This window comes from Mangifera indica, chromosome 2, assembly GCF_011075055.1.
Source record: "Mangifera indica cultivar Alphonso chromosome 2, CATAS_Mindica_2.1, whole genome shotgun sequence".
Lineage (NCBI taxonomy): Eukaryota > Viridiplantae > Streptophyta > Magnoliopsida > Sapindales > Anacardiaceae > Mangifera > Mangifera indica.
The window spans coordinates 20,618,344-20,640,535 of record NC_058138.1 but is presented as its reverse complement, the minus strand read 5'-3'; the positions used below and the strand labels follow the sequence as shown (position 1 = coordinate 20,640,535).

General features: G+C 32.9%; 2 protein-coding genes and 1 non-coding gene across 7 annotated transcripts; 1 reads left to right on the top strand and 2 right to left on the bottom strand.

The window, feature by feature from the left end:
* Positions 1 to 871: 871 nt before the first annotated feature.
* Positions 872 to 10,094, bottom strand: LOC123201387 (5'-3' exoribonuclease 4-like). 2 transcript variants are annotated; one of them, XR_006498814.1, is made up of 23 exons: positions 9,746 to 10,094; positions 8,417 to 8,519; positions 8,263 to 8,339; positions 7,980 to 8,171; positions 7,694 to 7,813; positions 7,501 to 7,563; positions 7,263 to 7,409; positions 6,988 to 7,152; positions 6,704 to 6,781; positions 6,479 to 6,565; positions 5,971 to 6,045; positions 5,306 to 5,401; positions 5,076 to 5,146; positions 4,537 to 4,665; positions 4,378 to 4,454; positions 4,250 to 4,290; positions 4,074 to 4,148; positions 2,961 to 3,112; positions 2,749 to 2,853; positions 2,598 to 2,673; positions 2,322 to 2,401; positions 1,203 to 2,091; positions 872 to 1,127 (listed from the first exon to the last, which is right to left on the bottom strand). XR_006498814.1 is itself a non-coding variant. In XM_044616877.1 (22 exons), exons 1-22 carry the CDS (start codon positions 9,950 to 9,952, stop codon positions 1,449 to 1,451), a joined length of 2,859 nt encoding a protein of 952 aa, XP_044472812.1. In that variant the 5' UTR covers positions 9,953 to 10,094; the 3' UTR covers positions 872 to 1,448. The 2 variants fall into 2 exon arrangements, 1 of the variants encoding a protein (XP_044472812.1); XM_044616877.1 differs by having other exon boundaries at positions 872 to 2,091.
* A 5,681-nt stretch (positions 10,095 to 15,775) lies between these two features.
* LOC123209275 (cysteine synthase) lies at positions 15,776 to 19,924 on the top strand. 4 transcript variants are annotated; one of them, XM_044627192.1, is made up of 11 exons: positions 15,776 to 16,086; positions 16,303 to 16,359; positions 16,470 to 16,579; positions 16,878 to 16,935; positions 17,186 to 17,449; positions 17,531 to 17,668; positions 17,782 to 17,833; positions 18,364 to 18,443; positions 19,074 to 19,133; positions 19,284 to 19,364; positions 19,565 to 19,924. In XM_044627192.1, the coding sequence occupies exons 2-11, from the start codon at positions 16,318 to 16,320 to the stop codon at positions 19,655 to 19,657; spliced, it is 978 nt and encodes a 325-aa protein (XP_044483127.1). In that variant the 5' UTR covers positions 15,776 to 16,086; positions 16,303 to 16,317; the 3' UTR covers positions 19,658 to 19,924. The 4 variants fall into 4 exon arrangements, with proteins under 4 accessions (XP_044483127.1, XP_044483126.1, XP_044483129.1 ...); XM_044627191.1 differs by having other exon boundaries at positions 15,777 to 16,003; XM_044627194.1 differs by having other exon boundaries at positions 16,056 to 16,074.
* A 237-nt stretch (positions 19,925 to 20,161) lies between these two features.
* Positions 20,162 to 20,321, bottom strand: LOC123209829. Its single transcript, XR_006501138.1, has one exon. It is a non-coding gene; the product is annotated as a U1 spliceosomal RNA (small nuclear RNA).
* Between the last annotated feature and the right edge of the window lie 1,871 nt (positions 20,322 to 22,192).

The window sequence follows — 22,192 nt, the reverse complement described above, 5'->3', positions numbered from 1 at the left end:
ACCCAATTCCCCACTACGCGCCTATGCTGTAGCTTCTTTTCAAGTATTCATTTCCAAGGGTAATTTCGGTACATTATTTAACAAAATATAACTAATAATATTTCATGAACAAAAAATTATACAAAAATAATAATAATATATTATTATATAATTAGTTATTATTCTTTTTCAATAACATAGTGATTTTGTGTATAAAATTTTATTGAAAAACAAAAATTTAATGATTATATTAATATCCAATATTTAATATTTCTATAATTAAAGAAAGATATATATTAATTGTATAATTTACAGAAAAAGGCATATTAAATATACAAGATAAGCTTTGGTCCCAAATGTTAAAAAATTTATTTTTGTAGATTTTTGTTTGTGTAATGGAGTGTTTGGATACAAGGTTAAATTTGTCAGGGGAGGACATAATAGGAATGGTCAAGGATTAGGAGTTAGGGAAATAGGAAAAAGATGATTATGACTGATACCGAACAGGGAGAGTCGTAGCAGGAACTCATTGGCTGGGACATTTCCAAGTAATAAGTATCAGAAGACATTACATCATTCTACATTAATAATAAATTAACTTAAAATTATTTTAACATTAAGATTGATGTTAATACCTAAATGCACTAGTCTTCCTTAAATTAGTCGATTAAAATGGTAGGATTAGGAGTGATTGATTATTTACCAAAACCCTTACAAATATGGTTAATTAAGTTCATCATTTTGGTAATTTATATGCCGTGTACGCATCAATTAACATCTTTATTTTGCAAAGATAATATCACAGATGTTATTCTCCATTTATTATGCATTAAAATTATTATTATTATTATTAGTATTATTATTATTGGCTGTTTATGCATAAAAAAGCACGTTAAAAGGACAAGTAGAAGCATCTCCATAAATCCTTTCTAATGAATTCTAACAAATCCAGTAATTTAAAAAAAAAAAAAAGTCTCATTAAACATCTGGTAACTAAAAAGTACACTGAGATTTAAGCACATACATACACAGTGGTTTACATCTTCTCGCTTGAAACAAAAATCAGCTGCATTGGCTGATTTTGCTCCATCTTGAATACTAAAACCAGTACAGGACTGTAGTTGAAGTTTCCTTTGTATACATCATCCCTAACATAAAAGAATTAGAAAATCTATTACTGAAAGCCTGCAATGACAATTACATTGTGTAATACAAATCCTCACCTTCCAAATTTGTCTGATTTTTGAATGTTGTTCTGGTATTGACAGCAAATTTGTTGAGCGAGGGAACGAAAGATATAACACTAATTTGCACCTCCTGCTGTCTATTTGCAGCACCCCATCAGACAGATCTGGTATGTTTCCTGAAACATAGTCCTTACAACAAAGATTAAAATGGCCACACAACTACTACTACAGAAGGGGTACCCAATGCAAAAGAGCAGATAAGTTTAACCAAACCCACGAAAGTCACTGTTGCTTCATAATATCTTCTGTCTTGGCCTGATAAACCATCTTCACTGGCTGCTTCTCATATATTCCATTAGTTAACATTCTACTGTTGCCACCCAATAGTTTATTAATCCAGTTTGTGGGTGGAGATGGAAGTGGATTCATGTTCTGCACAAACTGCTGGTTTGAATTCCCAGAGTATGCTGGATTAGGCATTCTGTATTGCATCCCTGCAGGAGGCCTACTTCTGACACTTTCTGCTATTCTCAAATCAGACATACCAGTCCTCATATCACCATACTGTTCTTGGGATTGATATCTGTCGTGCATCCTGGAGTTGTTTCGGTTGCCTTGTACACCATTTGATGGATTGTGTCTGTTTCCTTGTACACCATTTGATGGATTGGGAGATCTAGAGTTATTTACTATGCCTTGCATATAATAGTAATATCCACAATTAGAATTTGGGTCATCACCAGAAACCCTCTCATTTCCAGAGGGTCCAGCTGGTCTAGGTCTAGGTACTGCATATGGGATATTACAGTACACCGGTTGCTCAATTAACCCAGAACCATTAGGTTTGTAGTTAAGTGTGTTCTTAACAAGACGATGAGCTGCCTCTCCCAACATAGGGCCTGCCATTGCTCCAGGTAAATGTGGCCTGAAATAGATGCACCAAACAAATATATCAGCTCCTGTTTAATGTAATAAGCAAGACAAAAATCCAGTAAAATTCAGATCCATTGGCCAATGAATATTAGAATTTAATAACAAATTTAAACAACTGTAATCACAATTATACTATTTCACCTACTGCTGACAATAATCTGGACAGTACCCATACATTCTTCTAACATCAATCGAACTTGTAATGAAATGCATTATGCTTACCTGTCTCTGCCTTGTTGACGCCGGCTATTATCTTCATGCCACAGAGTAGGAAATGGTTTAATGTCTATATCAGTTAAGATCTGCAAAAGTAACAAAAAATAAGGCACTAATCGGAAGTACCATATCAACAGGAATAAGACAATTAATTAACCAAAAAGAAGCTCAACTTGAAGAACTACCAACATGATGAATGAATATCAGTTTCATATTTTGTTAATTCTTACACACATTGATAGTAAATAACATCAATTCTAAAAGCACAGCAAATTCGCATACCTTATCAGGCATGATTACACCTTCAGGAGGTTCTGGGATGTGTTTATGCTTTGCAGGATTATGATAAGAAATGTTTCTGAAAAACAAAAAAGGTATAATAAGACAGGCATTATTGAGCTCTTTGAAGGAACAATGGCAAAAGGAAACTTACAAAACTTGGTTACACTCTATGTGTGGTAATCCCCTGACAGGTGAAGGGACGAAACTACATAGTACATTCCTCTCATACAACCAAATGTATCCATTCATTCCACCACTGCAATGGTCAGCAACAGGTGAGGAGAGTAAAACCATCTTACAATCAAAATGATTAAGTTATTAGAGAATTATGGACTTTACCATGAAATAAAGAAAATAACCAACCTGGCATTTGTATCAATCATCCAATAACATCTTTCATGTTGAGGTAACTGATAGTTATGCTGATAGTATGAATAAATTTGTCGAGACAGAGGATGATCAGCACTAACATACAATAAATCATGCATCACACTATTTCGAAACTGTTCTTCTTCCTGCAGATACCAATTGTGGGTCAGTTTAGGCAAGTATTCAAGAAAAAAAGAGAACAAGAATTGATTAGCCTTGTCAATTACATCATGATCGCAAAACTCTAACAGTTTAAGAGGCAATTCAGAAAAGGACCACAACATCACAAATGATCAGCCTACAACCATTGGTGCATAAACAAAGAAAATTCAAAACCAGTTTATACATTAAGTGAAAAATTATAATTCCAAATTACCATTATAGTTCTGAGGCCAGGAAAAATTATGAAAACTAAACTCAGTAAGATCTTATTGTTCAGTAAAGCAGCAGGCTGAAATGAACCAGTACATTAACATACCATTGCCAGATATCAGGGAACATCTAGATTATAGATAGGAAGAAAAATCTTCCATTTCCATGGGATAGTTAATGGAATTTTCTTATTTGTAAAAAATTTGAAAAAACAAAGGTTAAATCGATAAACTAAAGCCATTTCCTTCTTAACTCAAAATTTTGAACGATAAGAAATTAAAAAAAAAATCATGTCAAAATTTAAAAAAAGAAAAATATTTCCTTAGAGATTTGAGTCAAATGGTTCCTGTTCCAATTAAAAAAAAACTATGAGAAAATTATATATATATTTAAAAAAAAATTGAAACCTCGAAGATAAAAAACAAAATCCAGCATAATAGACGAAGAAACACACAAAATGTAAGGGTGTGTTTATCATCAATTTCAATTACATTATTTTATTCACTACTTTAACTTGGAAAATGTGTAATAATATTTTAATCAGGGAAAAAGCACAAAATCACATGTACAAGTAACAAATTGAATATACACAACATAAGAAGAATTTTTACCATGTACCTATCTCTAGTTTATTACATTATTTCATTTTTGTAATACAACAATGATAACATATATGTATAGCTAGAGGTCAAGAAAGTTATTATGCATACTAGCATAACATAAAAGGAACCAGACCGTTAAAGACGCTTCAAGCTTCTTTGTTTGAGTAAGCAACTTCTTCTCATCAATAAATGGCAACTTCACAACACCCTGTTTTCCAACAAAGGAACAAAAAATGATTTCAGTTAGCTTCTTAACTAGTATCCAAAAATGATAATTGTATCGACACTTAGTAGTTGACAACACCACACCTGCCATGCAAAGCGTTTACCGCTCATGTCAATCTCAAAATCTGTTCATAAGAAAAAAACGGAGTAAACTTGCAAACGAAAAGGATTTTGTTGGGAATAAGTGATCACTGGCAATAACGGTAACGTACCAGAAGGATAGAATTTATAGATAGGTGATGAAGGATCAGTCATCAAATTTCTGTATTTTTCTGGCAAAGCACTGGAACTGTATCGAGAAACAGATACTTTCTGCATTAATTAGCTGAAATTTAAATACACACTGAATTTAAAAATTAACAAAAAGGCACCTTGCAGCTGGCAGGGTTCCCATAAGCTGATCAAAAGGCTTAAAAGGTTCTCCTGGAAACAGAGTTATTTCATAGTCGGACAAATCTTTAAGATCTGAAGCAAATGGAGCATAATGGTATGGATAAAACCTGAACAAATTAAAAGAGAAATACATCTATAAATTAACCAAAGTAATGAATAGTATAGAATCATATAGCATCTCAAAGTGAATTGTATTCCTTCTTGCATGTGATATCCCATATGGTGCTTATCCATTGGAAGGTCATTTATACCCATCAAAGTGGAAAATGCCAGAATCATATTAAAAACAGCACATTTTCAACTTTGTCACAGGAGCATTCCAACTTCTAGAGACAAACTAGACAATAAAATTGACAAATAATGTAGCATGCAATACATTCATTGGTAGAAACTCATAGTCAATTACATGTAGCATTCACATTTACCTAGAAATTTTTCCAAATTATTTTAAGTAGGAAAAAAAAAGTAAAGAAGCTAAAACATAAATCTTTTCACATTAAGTCAAAATCAAACTGACCATTGCCAAGAGGTGACACCTTGGTAGTAATAGCGGCAAACCCAACATAAACCTTCCACATACTTCCAAACCTACAACATAGAACTTCAAAACTATTACTTCTAAAAGACTTTTAATTCCTCAAAATACATTGGAACAGGAAATATATCAAACATTGATCATCCAGAACCATTTTTCATAAAATGTTAATCAAACACTTTCCAGGAAAAAGTAAAGGTATAACAACTTACCACATCTCTCTTAATTTGACCAATCTCCTGTGGATTTGACAAATCAAACTTCTCGGCATAATACCTATCTTTATACCCAGGCTCCCCCAATTTAACCTGAGAAAAAGAATATCATAAATCATTCTAGTCAACATAATTACTTCCTCAACATAAAATATTTATTTAGTCCAGGTGAAGCGTTATCCTCAATCAGTGCACCTAAATAACTCCAACTTTTAAATGAAATAATAATAATAATCCTAACCCATCTCACAATGTGAATATAAAAAAAATGCTTTTAATTCCAAAAGGATAAAGACTTTTGATAACCAACAGGTTTCCAAGTCTATTATCAAACCCTCCTAATGGCCAGAGAACTACCAAGTTTCCAATTAAAATGGTATCTCACGCAATGAGGAACATCATCTTCTTTCGAAAATAGAGAGAAGTAATTTAGAAAAACTTTCCCCTTTTAATGAAGCTGACATTCAACAGGACTAGTTGCTAATGAATTCCCAGTCTTAGAATGCATAAGGTATAAATGAAGTCAAGAGAGGGGTAAACTTTATTGTTTTTTGTCTATGACTTTGTGGCGCATTTAAATTTTAATTTGATAAATTTTATAGTAGTTAAAAAAACAATTTTGGTGCAAAAGATTATTACACAAAATGGGCAAAAAGACAGACCTTGTCCTCAGCTGGTGCCAGTGGCTCTTCAGCAGACTCTCTTCTTGCTTTAAGACTCTCATTATACTCCATAGCCTGAAAAGATCATTAGAATAAATATAAAAAATTTTCTAGGGAAAAAATATAAATTGAAACATAAAGAAAGCTGATTAGGACCATCCTTCAAGTGAAGTACCATCCATAATTATCATTTTGTTAAACATACTTTAATGGATTGCAGGAACCCAAACATGTGGATTGATACATTTCACATAAATCAAATTTATGCTTATGACAAACACACTCAAGAATACAAATAATGTAGCCTGAAGACAACAGTAACTTAATTATACTACCTCCAAGACAAGGAATATGTGATTTTTGTATCTTCACAACAAACTATTAAAAGAGGCAGTGTAGAGAACAGTGTGTGTGTGTGTGTGTGTGTGTGTATGACTTATCCATTCTGCACCATTCTGATAATCAAATGAATAGAATAAAAAGAAATAACAGAGAAGGCCTAAAGAACCTGTTGTATACGAGTCCTCTTCTGAAAGATTTGATCTTCATACACAGCAACAGACTGGATGAATTTCTCTACTCTGTCTAACAAAACCTGAACATGTAATTTGAACTTTCTCAGCATACGTTAAGATAGCCTACCATTATTATCAAAAATGAAATAACAAAAACACAGACTTAGAGTGGCTAACCAGCCATCCATTTTAAGGACTGTGTAAAACAGATATATTACCTCACCAGCATCTGTAAGATAACCACCAATGGCAGTGAACTCCCTTCTATAAACATGCATCAGTAAATTTATAGCACCCTGCAAGTAGCAAAAGTCTTTATCATAAGTAGACAGCATAACTTACAAGAATGGAAAGGGATCAGAGAATGCCTGCTGAAAAGAATAAAACAAGCTGTAAACTAGCAAATACAGAGACAACAAAGAAAGAAATGATTAAAATTCAGAATGTTGCTCAGAATAACAATTATTTAATTACAGGAACAAAATGCTAGCCACTTACAAACCTCTCTGATTTCCAATGTTGGCATATGTGGCAGAAAGTCATTGCCAACAAAGAAACATAGAAACACAAAATCATCCACTATTCGCTCAAAGTTTATTGGAAATGGTGGATTAGGTATGTCCAAATCATATTGCAAATATTCTCGCAACACCCAAATGTTTAGGAACTGTTAAAGAATGAACCAGATTAAAGTAACAGTAAGAAAAATAAAATTAGGAATAAAAAAAGAAACAATGTTAATTTTAGGAACCAGAACAAGGTTGTTAGTTCTCTAACCTGATACTTCTTCTTGTGAATTGGAGTATCATCCACCCCATTCCCATTTGCAGCATTATCACCTGGTTTACCATGACACTCAGCTGCCAAATGACCAGCTTGACCACAGTGAAAACATTTTTCCTGTTGCCCTGGAAAAGTAATCACCTGCACAATCAGTGTGAAGGAATCATGAGATCCAACCAGAAAAACAAATGAGTAGGACCCAAGAACACTACTCACAATATGATCAACTAACCTCTCTTAATATTGAAAAGTGAACCTCATGTGTGGCTAAAGACAACATAATCAAATCTGCATCCTGATAATATTAAACCCAAAAAAAGGCATGTAAAAAGTGAGTGATAAATTGCAAGAAATTTATTCATGCATAAACATGAAAAACCAAGAAATTGGCAATAAAACAAGCCTAAAATTAAAGCACAACTCACTAAGCCATAAAGACAATGCCGAGTATTTGGATCAAAACCAGGAAGGTTCCGCTGAAACCGAATGTAAGACATGATTTTGTGCTCTCCTTCACCAGGAACATTTGCATCAGAAAGTATAACCTTCAAATAATCACCCAATGCAGCCCCGTAAATAAATTTAGAGAGAAAGAATCCGAAAGCCAGAAGTATATGGGGAAAAGATACAGGATGGAAAACTTCACAAGGAAACACCCAATCTTAAGGTAGAAAGGAGACAATGACTATTTTAAGACAACATCTATCACACCTTTGTAAACCGCCAGCCTGGGTTGTGGTTCAACCTAGATTGTATATAGTACTGAAGTGCTACTGAGAGCACGGCCATAAATCGTGTGCCAGGAGTGATGACGTTTGAATCAGAAGTTTCAGGCCTTTCTTTAGGAGTCAAGATTTTCCCAGCTTCCTCAAATTCTTTCCTTAATCTTTCTTCTTCAGCTTCCTAAGATGTCATTAGAAATACATAAAATAACAACAAAATACATTGCCTTAGTTTACTAAAACCCATTAACATAATACAAGTAAGATCTTACAGCCTCAGAGGCATCCTTTGCAGCTCTGAAGCGCCGAGAACGCTGCTGATTCATTTTAGCTCTCGGTGCCACTCCATCTACAGAAAACTATAATAAGCAAATCTGATTCTAGCAAAAAAGGAACTGAATAATTAATGTCTAAAGTAGAGCTCACCGATTGCCATATAGAGAAGCTTTCTAGGACGAACCAATGAGAATATATGGTCAATGTAATCGAATATAGATTTAAATACATCATCATAAGAGGCAGGTGCAGGCTGCAGAAGTAAAGAATGTTTGTCAGGGCACAATTTCCCAATAGACTTCATTGTCATTAGAAACACTTTAATCAAAATATCTCTCATCTGTCGCCTCTCATCTGTCGCCTCCTTTCAGAGACCTATGTTCAGTAGAAGCGAAGATAAGGGATTGAAGAGAAAAAATCCAGAAGATGAGAGAACTTATCCCCCATTTCTTAATTTGAATAGGAGGGAAATGAGAGTGAAAGGAGAAAATTGTTATTTTCCATTGTTTCATATACATATACTTGACCATTCAGCACCAATTGTTACATGTGTAATTCTCCATGTAGATAAAAGTAAAGGACATAGTTTTGTTGGAATAAGAGAAGTATAGTTATGAAAGATTAAATTCAACTGATAAGAGTAGTGGGACGAAACGAGAAAGAGAAACTAAAATTTCTCTTTAAGCCCAATTTTTATTACTAGCTAGAGATGATAAAGAGGATGGACCATTAATGAAGATTAGCTTACCCTTCTGTGAGGGTTCTTATGAGCACAGTACCAATAACTTTAGGTATTGTAATAACTTTCCAGGAATTTCACTCCTCTGCTACAGATACTCCCCTCTTCCATCACACCTTAAATATTGTCACACATACTAATAAATCAATATCTTTTCTTATCTAGCTATATTTGTAATATCCCCTCTCACCCAATCACTAATAATTCATACATAGACAGTTCTAACTTTCAAGAAAAAATAAAGCAGCAAAAGAGAAAAATTACTACATCAGCATTCTTCCTCTCTCCAAAGATTTTCATTCCCATTCAACAGAAAACGCTTCCATCCCTGGTCCAAATGACTAATTTCCCAGCCCTTATCCCCTTGAGCTATAGGGCTAACAAGATGAAACAGTTGAGGCACTTTACAAATGGTAGCCCGTTAAAGACACTCGGTTCATAGCCTCATGATCACAAGCATCAAGTCTGAAAACTTTTAAGGCTTTAAGCAAATCGATTGAGGAAAAGATGGTTACAAAAAATTTAACAGAAATTCTCCCCTAATTTTCTTTCCCACCAAACAGAACATAACAGCATCTCTAATAAGTTCCTTTTTAACTAAGAAATCGAAGAACATATCTGAACATAATGATAACTAATTCTTCAACAAAATTCTATCTTCTCCCCGACTTAATACATAAATTATCCACAAGAATCACAAAAATAAACCAAAAATAAAGGAGAAAAATAAAAAGCAATACCTTGCCATCGGGATGAAAACAAGGATGAATAATCCCGTTCATATCCAAGTACATATTATCAAATTCTATGCCATTAGGGTTAGGTTTCGACACGTCAACAGGGACAACAACTCTGCTACCGTCCACCACCGGTTCCTCCTCCACCACGTCAGCAATCGACCGCGGATACCGATCTGCCAACCACCGGTAAAACGCTGGAACGCCCATGTCTGGCAATTCTGTGCGGTTTCCGTACGGTCCGGATTAATAAAAACTCGAATTTAGTAAATTAAAAATTATATAATTAAAAAAACAAAAAAAAAGGAAGAGAGGATTCGAGATGTGGCTGTTGAAGGCGGGTCGGGGGTACTGTGTAGGGATCAACTAGTATGTGGATGACGAATAGACGCAAATGCCCTTGGGTTTCATGGAGATTGAAAAGGCGTTGATTGACTGAATTGTCCAAAACGAAATTGACTCAAATGCGGGGTGTTTGGATACGAGGACAATGATAAGTGGCGGTCGGTTCAGGGGTGGTTGACAGGAATTATACGTAAATTTTCTAAATTATAAATAAATAAAAACGGGCCATCAATTGAAGGGTTATGAATCAAATCATCATATTTTGAAGGGTTTAGTCAAAACCTAAATCTTTCGGACTAGACCAATCGCTAATGTTACAATAAAAACCTTCAGCCCTAACTATAAGTTTCTTTCTTCCGGGGCAAAAGACTATTTTCTCTCTAGCTTTTAGCATAAATTCAAAATCACACTTATAATAGTTAAAAAATTTAAACTCTCACCTATAACCTAATTTCTATAAATTTTTTCTATCAGAAATAAGGATAAAATAGTTATTTTATTATTTTATATTAAAAATAAAATTTGTCATATTTTTTTTTATATTTTAAAAACTAATAATTTTACCTTTGCCTAAAGTTTTTAAACTTTAAAAAATAATATTTTCATCCCTAAATCTAGAGTTTTCATATTTTAAAAACTACTCACCCCCCAAAACTTTTCAAAATAGTAGTTTCATCACCACTCTTCAACTTCAACTTTCAACATCCCTTTTAACGTCCTTTCTGAGCTCATCTCTCTCTTGAGTAGACGATAAAGGTAGTATGATGAAAAAACGGAGATTTCTTCATTGCACCACCTTGTAGGGTTAGATTCGAATCGAGCCAAGCTCAGCTTGCAGCGTACTCGAGCTCGACTCGGTTCATATATGGACGGCTCAAGTTCTACTCGATTCATATATGGACGACTCAAGTTCGATTCGGCTTGAGTTCGGTTCGGTTTGGCTCAGTTTTCGTTATCAAAACGATATCGTTTTTAATATATATTGATCAAAACGACGTCGTTTTGTATAAAAAAATTTTTAAAAAAATCTATCGAGCCAGCTTGAGCTCGAGCTCGAGCTCGATCGAGTCGAGCCAAGTCCGATTGGTTTCAGGCTCGACTGAGCTGAGCTCGAGCTGGCTCAGCTCGAGTCCAACCCTAACACTTTGCGATAAAGAGGCAAAAATCTCTTCGTCGCATCGTGCGATAAAGAGAGTCTCTTTGTTGTACCATGCTACGAAGAGATGAAAATCTCTTCGTCGTACCACCTTTACTATCAGCTTAACAGAAAGAGAAGGTTGGAAAAGATGTCGAAAGAGATGCCAAAAGCTAAAGTTTGAAGAATGGGATGAAACTGCTATTTTTGAAAGTTTTGAGGGGTGGTTGCAATTTAAAAAATATGAAAATCCTAGGTTTGGTGGTGAAAATATTACTTTTTAAAATTTGAAAACTTTAAACAATGGTGAAATTATTAGTTTTTAAAACTTACAGGGTAAAAGTAACAAATTTTATATCTTTTTAATATATACAATAAAATGACTATTACTTTTAACAGAAAAAAATAACAAAAGTTAAGTCATGAGTTGAAGTTTGGATTTTTCAATTATCACAAATGTGATTTTCAATTTGAGTGGGAAATAACCCTTTTCTCTTTCTTTTAACATATTTTCACATTTGCATAAATTTATATTTGCCATAAAATAACAAAAATAACTTTATTATTCAGATGTTGATATTACATAATCATGATACATAATACAGTATAACAACATATATTAATTTACATTGCCAACAATTAAGACTAGATTTGAACCGAACTTGAAACGAGTCAGCCTTATACAAGCTTGAGCTTGAGCTCAAGCTATTCTTCAAAATTTTCAATTAAAAATTTTAATATAAAATAACATCGTTTTGAGCAATATATATTAAAACGATGTCGTTTTAATAACGAAAAATACACTGAGTTAAATTCAATATGAGTTTGAGTTTGATTTTTATGAGCTGAGAGTTCAAACTCAGTTATATATAAACTGAGTTAAGCTTGAGTTTGACTCGATTTGAATCTAACTCTACCAATAATTATATAATAGATGTGAATACAATACATGATACAAATACTATCAGTATAGATAACCCAAAAAACAAATTGATGGTCATCTTATCAAAGTCAAAAAATGCGATCAAACACGTATTTTTTAAAGTAGTGAGATATTAGAGTAAAGAGTCAAATCTACGTAGAAGATATTTTTATAGGCTTGTTCAGAGTCATTAAGGGTCCGTTTATTGGTTAATGAGAGGGGGTCAAAGAGGAAATGTCTCAAACCAAAATAAAATGAGAAATTTATTTGTAATTACGTTGTGTTAAATTCCTATATAAATATATGAGTATATTTATTGTACCTTGAAGCACTAAAATTAATAAAAACCTTACTGCAGCTATGGAAAAATTTGAACTACAGTGCTTTTTTTTCTTTTTCTTTTAACCCTATGTGATGTTTTAAAATAAAGAAGCAAACAATATTGTTAATTTCTTATGATATTTGCATATGATTCAACAAAGAATGCACAAAAAAGAAATAATAAGTTAATGGAAACTTGAATATGCAAAGGAGTCTGGGGGCCATGGGTTGGCGTTAACGCCAACCCATGGCGCCATATATTATTAATAAATATATATTATTAGTATTATATAATTATAATTATATTATAATTAATATAACACTATATTATTAGTATTATTAGTAAACCCAGCAAACTTTTTTTTTCAGTTAAACATAAATTTTTTTTTTCAGTTTTAATCCTTAAATGTTAATTTTTTTTCAATTAAATCCTACTAATTAATCTTTTTTGATGGTCATCTCTTCTAGGATATAAAGTGGATATGGTTGAGTTTTTTTGTGGTTTGTTTTTTTTTTTATATCCTCACTTAGCAGAGTTCTTAATCTGAAGAATTCAGTTTTTTCCTTTTTGCTTTTATTTTTGAAGATGAGGAAGAAGTGAGAGTGATTCCTTTATCACTTTGGAAGAAAAGGAAGAAGAGAAAAAAAAGTTACAGAGAAAAAGAGAGAGAATTTATGCATGAAAGACTAAAGAGGGGTATTTTGGAGAATGTGATTACTGTTGTGATATATTTGTTAAAGCTTTAGGATAAGTGATAATTTTGTATACACGGAATAAAATAGTGCTAAAAATTTCAATTTCCCAAAATTTAATTACCCCATGCTTTGCGTGATTTGAATACCAAAATTTCAATTATCCCTACCATGTGTGTGACAAAATTTTTAATTCTCCCACTTTGTGTATTACACATACTTATTTAACTAACACAATACGAACAACTTTACTCAAATTTTCAGCATATTTTATAACAAGATATTAACTGTTTTATAAAATAAATTTAACTGTCATTTATCCTTAAATCGCATTAGGTATAGTGTAATCCAGTAAGATCATACCTATTCGTATGCAATTTTGACCAAATTGCATTTAAAAATTTGCAACAATGTTGTTAGAATCACATCCAAAGAGGTGCGATATGGCAAGATTCTACTAAAAAAGGAAAACCCAACTACATTGGGGTGCTCTTATGTGTTTCCAAAACACGGGGAGAAGGAAGTTTTACCATAGTTTGTGGGGGTAAAATGTGATTCGGGGTTTTAAACAACATTCGCTCTCCAGTCTTTTCGTTTTTCAACCGAGAGACAAATGTACGGTTTTGAAAGGAAAGATTGTTGCTGGCATTAAGGTTTTAGGGGTGACAGTGAAAGAATAACTACCCTTGCTAAAAGGGCCTTTTTGTGGTGAAGCAGTAACAACACTTGATAAAGAAGCAAGAGAAGCTCATGGTTTCGTTGATAAGAAACAAAAGAAGCTCATGGTTTCGTTGAATTTGGAATATTGCACTATTCTATCTTTTTTATAAATATATACATATAGAGAGAGAGAGAGAGAGAGGGGGCCCAAAAAATTTACTCCTCCTCAAGGTATAATAAAATCTCAAATTTAATATGCTCTTAAACTTTTAAAAATCTAAAAACCTGTATACCATTCAAAATTTATTAAAATTTTATGGCCAAAATACTTATTTCTACATAGGGTATAGTAAAATTTCAAATTCATACTTTCTAACTTTTAAAAACTCAAACACTTATTAATCACTCAAAATTTATTAAAATTTTATGTTAGAATTAACGACAAAACTATTATTTTATCAATAATATTAAAAAAAGTATAATTTTATTTCATTTCTCTTACTAGGTTTTAAAAATTAACAACTCCACATATATAAATATTTTCAGTTTTGAAAAATGGCTTATTTCTCCCCATACCTAGATTTTTTTTTTCTCTCCTCTTTAGCCACTACTCCATCATCGGTGCTTCCTCTTCCTATCCTCGCAATCGGAATTGTTATGACGACCATTGTGGGAGGCCATCTAACGAATAGACATTGTCTTTTTGCTTTAAATAATGGTTTTATCATTGACTCTAACTGAAAATTTTAATAAAAATTAGGTGATGATAGGTATTTAAATTTTTAAAAATTAGAGAGTAAGTTTGAGATTTCACTATATCTTGAGTGGGAAAAAATCTTTTGGCCATATATATTTTGCAATTAATTTGTAGGCCAAAAGACTTGCTCCCACCCAAGATTTGATGAAAACCTAAACTTATATCTATTAATTTTCAAAAATCCAAATGTCCATTATTATATTAAAATTTACTATTAAAGTTAAGAATAAGAAAAGATGTCACCCTTCGCCATCTTCGGTGATGGGAAAAAATTTTAAGGAAGAATTTAAATTTAGAATTAAAAAAATTGTTAGATTTTTATATTAAAATAGAAAATATGATAAATTTTAATTTTTTAATATTATAACTAATGATATTTTTACTCTTAAATTTTACCAGAATAATTAGTATTTAGAATTTTTAAACTTACCAAACGGAAAGTTTGAGATATCACCAAACCTTGGGTGGGAATAAGTCTCTCAGCCTAATTTGTTTTATTTGCTTCTATTGTATTGTAAGTCTGCAAACCCACCAAAATTCTAGTGTATTCAGCACTCTGCGATAAGGACTATTTAAATGGTAACAATTTTATTCTTTCCAAAAGAAGAGTTTGTGCAAGATCTTCTTCTTCCTGATCCGATAACATTGATAGCTACAATTTTTGCTTTTCGTTTAAATTTGACCAAAGGAACATATTTGTTATACCCCAGAGAGGATAGAGGATAGAGGATAAGAATCCTATCCATGTCCAATTAGCGTATGAATTCTTCCTCTAAAAAGGTCCCAAAAAAAAAAGTATTTATAATTTAATTTGATCTATATATAAATATTATCTTATTTAAAATTAGATCAAATTTGATAAATTTATTAAATTAAAAAAATTATTTAAAATTAATAATTTGTGATTAGTTTTTTTCTTTACCTATGTAATGAAATATTAATTGATTAATTAATATGTTTAAAATTATATTGTATATATTTTTTGTCTAAAAATATTTTAAAAAATATATGAATCAATTGGTTATTCGATTGAATTAATTGGTGTCCTTTTAAAAACACTGTTTGTAAGTAAATTTTACTTTTCTCATATTTTAAGGGGGGAATTGTTATAAACAACAAAGCAAATTCCCACAAGAAAATTTAAGGGCAATTTTTTTACCATAACAATAAAACTAAAAAAAGGGAAGAAAATTATTAACAAAAGCCAAACCTATTTTCAATTTTGCTTCTTTCTCTTTCCAGCTTTATTTTCATCATGGCAGCTGAAATAATTTTATTTTAATTTATTATTTGTTTTAAAGGCTTCGGTTTTTATATATAGAGAAATATCGATAGGGCGATTTCTTCGCATTTCTTGGTGACAATTTATAGGTCAAAGCCTTTAGCTTTCTTGTCATTTTCTTATTGAAGCCAGATAAGCTTTTCTTGGTAAGTTGTTAAAGTTTCCATATTTTTTGTGTGTCTATGTTCATTGGATTTTCCGAAGACTTTGTAGAGCTGTAAGATTCAAGGTCTCGTTCTTGAATTGTACTCTGGATTGTTCTATAACTGGGCATTAAGTTTGATATTGATTTAGCTTTCTTCTTGTCTTTATTTCTATTTACTGTCTGGTTGGTTTTTGGTGGGTGTTCAGTTCTGTTGATATTTCTTTTCTTTTTCTTTGCTGCCAAATGGGTTTTGATGGAAGTTGCCAACTTTTTAATAACTGATTAATATTCTTTCTGCAGTGATTTGACAAAAAAATGGTGGAAGAGAAAGTTGCGATTGCTAAAGATGTTACTGAAGTAAGCTATGTTTTATCAATAGTCTCAGAGTTTCTATGGTTTATTAATTTGAATCTCAGATGTTTAGATTTTGCTTAACTCATGCATGCTTTGGTTTTTGACTTGTATAGTTGATCGGTAAAACACCATTGGTCTATCTCAACCGTATTGTGGATGGCTGTGTGGCTCGAATTGCTGCCAAGCTGGAGATGATGGAACCCTGCTCTAGTGTCAAAGATAGGTATTGAATCCCTTTGTTTTGTATGTACAGGATTCAAGAATAAGGGCATCATAGTTAAGGATTATGATATAGGTTCTCTGAGATTCAAAATTATAGATTTATGACAAGCGGTTACTGGGTCCGGGGGTACATGTAACTGACATTGATGTCCGAGATGTTTGTTCTTATCAAATTTTAGTCTCCTATAAAATTCCCATGGCTCAATATCATCCAACCAATTATGGTCAAGAAATGGTTGTTATCACGTTGGGATTGTGTTCAGTGAATATGACATTTTTGTATTTTTCCGTCCTTGCAGGATTGGATATAGTATGATTGCAGATGCAGAGGAGAAGGGTCTCATCACACCGGGAGAGGTTAGTGATTGAATTGTTTGAATATATGTTATGCTCTTTTGTCCAAGTTTTCATGAAGTCTAAACATATGTTTGCTTGTTGTTGTTACTTTAATTTAGAGATCCAAGGTCTCTTTGCATCTGTTTCAATATTATCTTTTTGTTGATGCAGTACTAAACTATTTTTAGAGCTTCTGTAGTCTAATACATTGATAGAGTGGTGAGAAGGCTTTCATTTTAACTAACTTTTTTCTTGTTCTTATGTGGCTTAGAGTGTTCTGATTGAGCCTACCAGTGGTAATACTGGCATAGGGTTGGCGTTCATGGCAGCGGCCAAGGGTTACAAACTTATTCTTACTATGCCAGCTTCAATGAGTCTTGAGAGAAGAATGGTTCTCCGAGGTTTTGGAGCTGAGCTTGTTCTCACTGATCCAGCTAGGGGCATGAAAGGGGCCGTTCAGAAGGCAGAAGAGATACAGGATAAGACACCCAATTCCTTTATTCTTCAGCAATTCGAAAACCCTTCCAACCCAAAGGTAATGTTGAAGTCATTTTTTCTGCATGCATTTAACTAGCTGGTTGGAGAGGTTTTCAATCTCATTCTTCTGTCTGTTTAGATCCACTATGAGACTACCGGACCAGAGATCTGGAAAGGGACAGGGGGGAAAGTTGATGCCCTTGTTTCTGGTATTGGGACTGGGGGTACAGTCACAGGGGCGGGAAAGTATCTTAAAGAGCAGAACCCTGATGTGAAGGTAAGCTTTCAGTGCTTGATTTGAATGGAAAAATGTTTTAATAGAAATTTGTTTATTGTGTATGGCAATTTTCTTATTTCTCTTTTATCTGTTTCTATCCATGCTTTGTGTAGCTATATGGTATAGAACCAGCTGAAAGTGCTATATTGTCTGGAGGGAAGCCAGGTGAGTCACATACTTTATTCGCATTGTTCTTCCTCTTATGTCATGTTAGAGTATGCTTACATGAGTTATTCTGTACATGATTCTGTATATGCAAACTGGCTACAGTGGATAAAGGAAATCAGAGACACTTTTGGTTAGGAGGGTCAGACCTTATTAATTTCTCTACCTTTTAAATTTTTTTTTTTTTTGGGATCTTATTCTTCTTTGTTCTTAGCCTTGTTTGGTGACTTCTTGTTATGAGCGTTCTTTCATAGGAATTTCAATAGCATATTCTTGATACTTATTCTTAAAATTTGATTTGTTTGAGTGGTCATATTTGTTGATGATTTATCTTTGTTCATGACAAGTCTTCCATATTTATGATTGGTTGCTTATATCTTCATGTCTGTGTCAGCTTTGCTTAATTAGCATTTCCTCTGATATTCGAGTTCTGTCAAATTTACTTGTAATTATACTTTTGTGGAAGTGAGCAGTATCTTCTTTTATGATATAGTGCTAGAAGATGAACTGAATGCTTTTAAATATCTTAGGTCCTCACAAGATTCAAGGAATTGGCGCTGGCTTCATCCCTGGAGTTTTGGACTTGAACATTCTTGATGAAGTTGTTCAAGTAAGCCTCTAGACATTTGATTGGATTTGTTGTCTATTCAACATGTGAAGTATTTCTGTTAATATAATTTGTACTGTTCATTTTAGTCATTTCCATTTGTGAAAGAATGTTGCACAATGAGGAATATCATTCATGTGATGCATGTGCCAAGTACGATTGGGTTCTGTGCTCTAGCAGGATTATGTGGCACACATTTTTCTGATTCTGGAAGGCTTGTCAAGTGATAAGGCATGCCTGTTAGCTTGAAGCAGCTTGACTGTTTTGTGGTTTAATCAATTTGTGGATGAACCAAAAATCTAGGATTTTATATCCTTAATTAGTTGTGGAAGATTTGGTGATTGTGTCTCATGTCTGAAATCTTTTTGTGGATGGTGCATATATACACCATTTTACCTGTGCATATGCAAAGGGGATATTAGTAACAAGTCTGAGATACAGCTGCAATTATTTTGAGAATCTACAAATCTGTTATCTTTCTAGATTTGACCGTGGCTGTTGTGATAGTTATGATGTATTTTTTGTCATTTCAATGAACTTATTTACACATTATTCATTCTTGGGATGTTGATGTCCATAATTTAGAGAGAAAATCATATCATAATAACAATATGGTTTTGCTGGCATTTGCAGATATCAAGTGACGAAGCAGTTGAAACTGCCAGGCTTCTTGCTCTGAAAGAAGGATTGTTGGTAAGTTTGACAAAATTAATCTGTTTCAAAAAGGAAGCCCTGAGTTTTCTTTATTCTTATGATGATTTATTCTTGGTACATGAATCAAAAGTCCTTTATCGAATGCTTCTTTGATTACTTCTGTAATAATTTTTGAAAACTGTTTTGCAGGTTGGGATATCATCTGGTGCTGCTGCTGCTGCTGCAATCAAGATAGCAAAGAGGCCAGAAAATGCCGGAAAACTCATTGTGGTAAGTTTGATGCTTTTTTACTGACATATAGCAGTTTCAGTGCATAAGCTATACTTACAATGCATAACTAATAGGTGCTCTGAGAAAGAGATTTCTTGTTGAACACAGTGTATAAATCCCTTGAATCATGCCGAAAAGATTTTATTTTCTTGGTCAAGTGACAAACTGTGCTGCTGTTTTCTTCTATTGAATCCCAACAGGTTGTTTTCCCCAGCTTCGGAGAACGTTACCTGTCGTCTGTGTTGTTTGAATCAGTTAGAAAGGAGGCAGAAAGTATGACATTTGAGCCTTGAAGCATTCCCCAACTCCAAAAAGAGCCAAATCCGTATTCTGCGCTGAAAAATGAAGCATAAAAAACACTTTTCAAGTTACAGTTTGATTTGGTCTGGATGTTTTTGTGTCTTCGTGCTGTATGAATAATTAGACTACTCTTTTAAGGCTTCACGGCTTGTGTAAAATCTTACAAAAAACTGAGAATTGTGGAGCCCTGCAATACTGTCGAATTTGATAAAGAATGGCATGTGATATTCTAGTAAATCGATTACGGCTCTCTTACGACATTCATTGCGTGGCATGGATGCTCTTGGTGGAAATTCAGTTACAGAACACTTTTAACACTGATATGGCACATGAATAATCTTGCATATTGGATTCTAGCTAGTAGAATGGATGAAAACTGGATCGAATTTGACCACTCCCTGGTTAGTCAGATATAAAAATAAAATTGTTAAAACTTGTGAATTGGTTACGAGTATCAGAGACTAAATTATGTACACGTAATTTATGATTAGAATTAGGAGGGGTTGCGCGTACGCAGCCCCCACTACCAGAAATTATGACGTACAGTCTCCACAGAGGGAGATGTTAGGGTGGTGCACCTCCTTTATGTGCAATGGAGGCCACCTCCCTAGGCCATGGGCCTTCTTGATCACCCATTGACCCCGTCCAGGTATGTAAGTTTTTGAGTTCTTCTTTTCTTTCTTTTATACATATCCTTCCATTTCCGTCGCTTTGTGCTTTTTCCATGTGGGACACTTTGCAAGCTTTCGCCTGCCAAACATCCTATCCAAACTAATCAACCGTATCTGAACTGTGTTTGTAATTAAAATACAGTCGTCAAAGAACATCAAATTTTCTTATAAAAAGCCATTCAACAAAATCTCTTGATACAGCATAAACTTTTACGATTATTTCCCTTCTTGAATAAAGAGCTGAAATTCATTCAGTTTGGTTCTGCTAAACTGCCTACAACTCTGCATCTCTGTTTAACTGCAGGCTTTATCACTTACTGCCTATGCAAATCTTTTCAGCCCTGACCAATGGAATATTAATTAAAATAATTTTTTTTTTTAAATTATGGTAGTCCAGAATTGCGGTTCACTTTCAATATCATTTCGACTAAAAAAATAAAAGAAGGTGATTAAAATACTTCAGTTAACACAAAAAAGATCCAAATAGGTTTTAGATTTATATCTTTTAAATGTTATTTACAATCCTTTTATGTTATCTTGTTTAAAAGAATCTTTATAGATAATTTATGAGTCTTTGACAAGAGTTATGGTTTTAAAGTGAAATTAGATAAAATACTATATAAATAATTAAAAAAATTTAGTAGATCAAGATTTGCAAATGTTTTTTAGTGTTTAAGTTGCTTGGGTGCATGAGATCTGGGTTTATTAGGTTGGTCGAGTCAGTTGGCAGGCCAGCTAAGTCAATTTCTGATGAGCAGAGCAATATCCTAATGGTCTGAACTTCACTTTTCTATCAAAACCAATAGGTATTTTGTCTTTTTCAAATTGGTTTTTTCGCCTCTTTCTTTGCCAAAATAAGCAAATCTTCATTATTATATCTTTTTCAAATTTGTCTTATTCGTCCCTTTCTCTGTCAAAGTAACCAAATCTTCATTTCACATGTGAGTCTTAGAAGTGAATAAACCCCTTATTCATTAGTTTATGAAATTCCAAGTGAATAGGTTTATTAAAATCAATTTTAATAAATATCTCATGGTAATTTGTTTATTAAATTATCTTACATGTGTTATTTATTTTTATTTTTAAACAGTCAAAACTATATTTATAACTAAGTTTGGAGGACATTGGGTTATCAGAGATAATGAGATTATGAGATATATTGGTGGTGACGAAATAAAGATAATGCTTGACACAAGAGCTGATTTCGAAGGATTGGTCGTGAAAATATGCTATTGTCTAAGAATCAATCAAAGACGATCAAATTTTTGTATATATATGAACAATGATTTGGTAGTGCTTAAAAACCCGTATGAGCTCCAAGATGATGAAGATGTTGAATTTCTAATAATGGCAACCGAAAAAAAAGTCTTGACTTGTCTTTATGTTACAGAGAGTCATATTGAAAAAAGAGACAATGTAATACCCTCAGGTATGTTCCAGGGTATTTATGTCTTTTGACTCTATTTAGAGATATTTCTCATTTTAAGTACATATATTTGTTTTACATGTATATGTGTGTTTATATATATATATATACCTAAAGAAAAAGAAAAAGAAAAGAAAAGAAAAGGAAAAAGACAAAGAGAAAAAGAGAAAGAGATAAAGCTTTAGATATAAAGAGAAAGAGAAGATTTTCCATCATTTCCGTCCATATTCCAGCAGCCACCATTCTTCATGTTTTTTCTTTGCTTTCTTGAAGAAAATGAAGGATTTGAGGGAGTTTGGAAGATAAGAAAAGAAAAGAACAGAAAAGGAAGCATTTGGAAGCTTTGGTAACCAAAGATCTCCTTCTTTCTCCTTTTATCTATGTTTATATGTATGTTATGTGAATATGTTAGTGTGTTTTGGTATTGATTT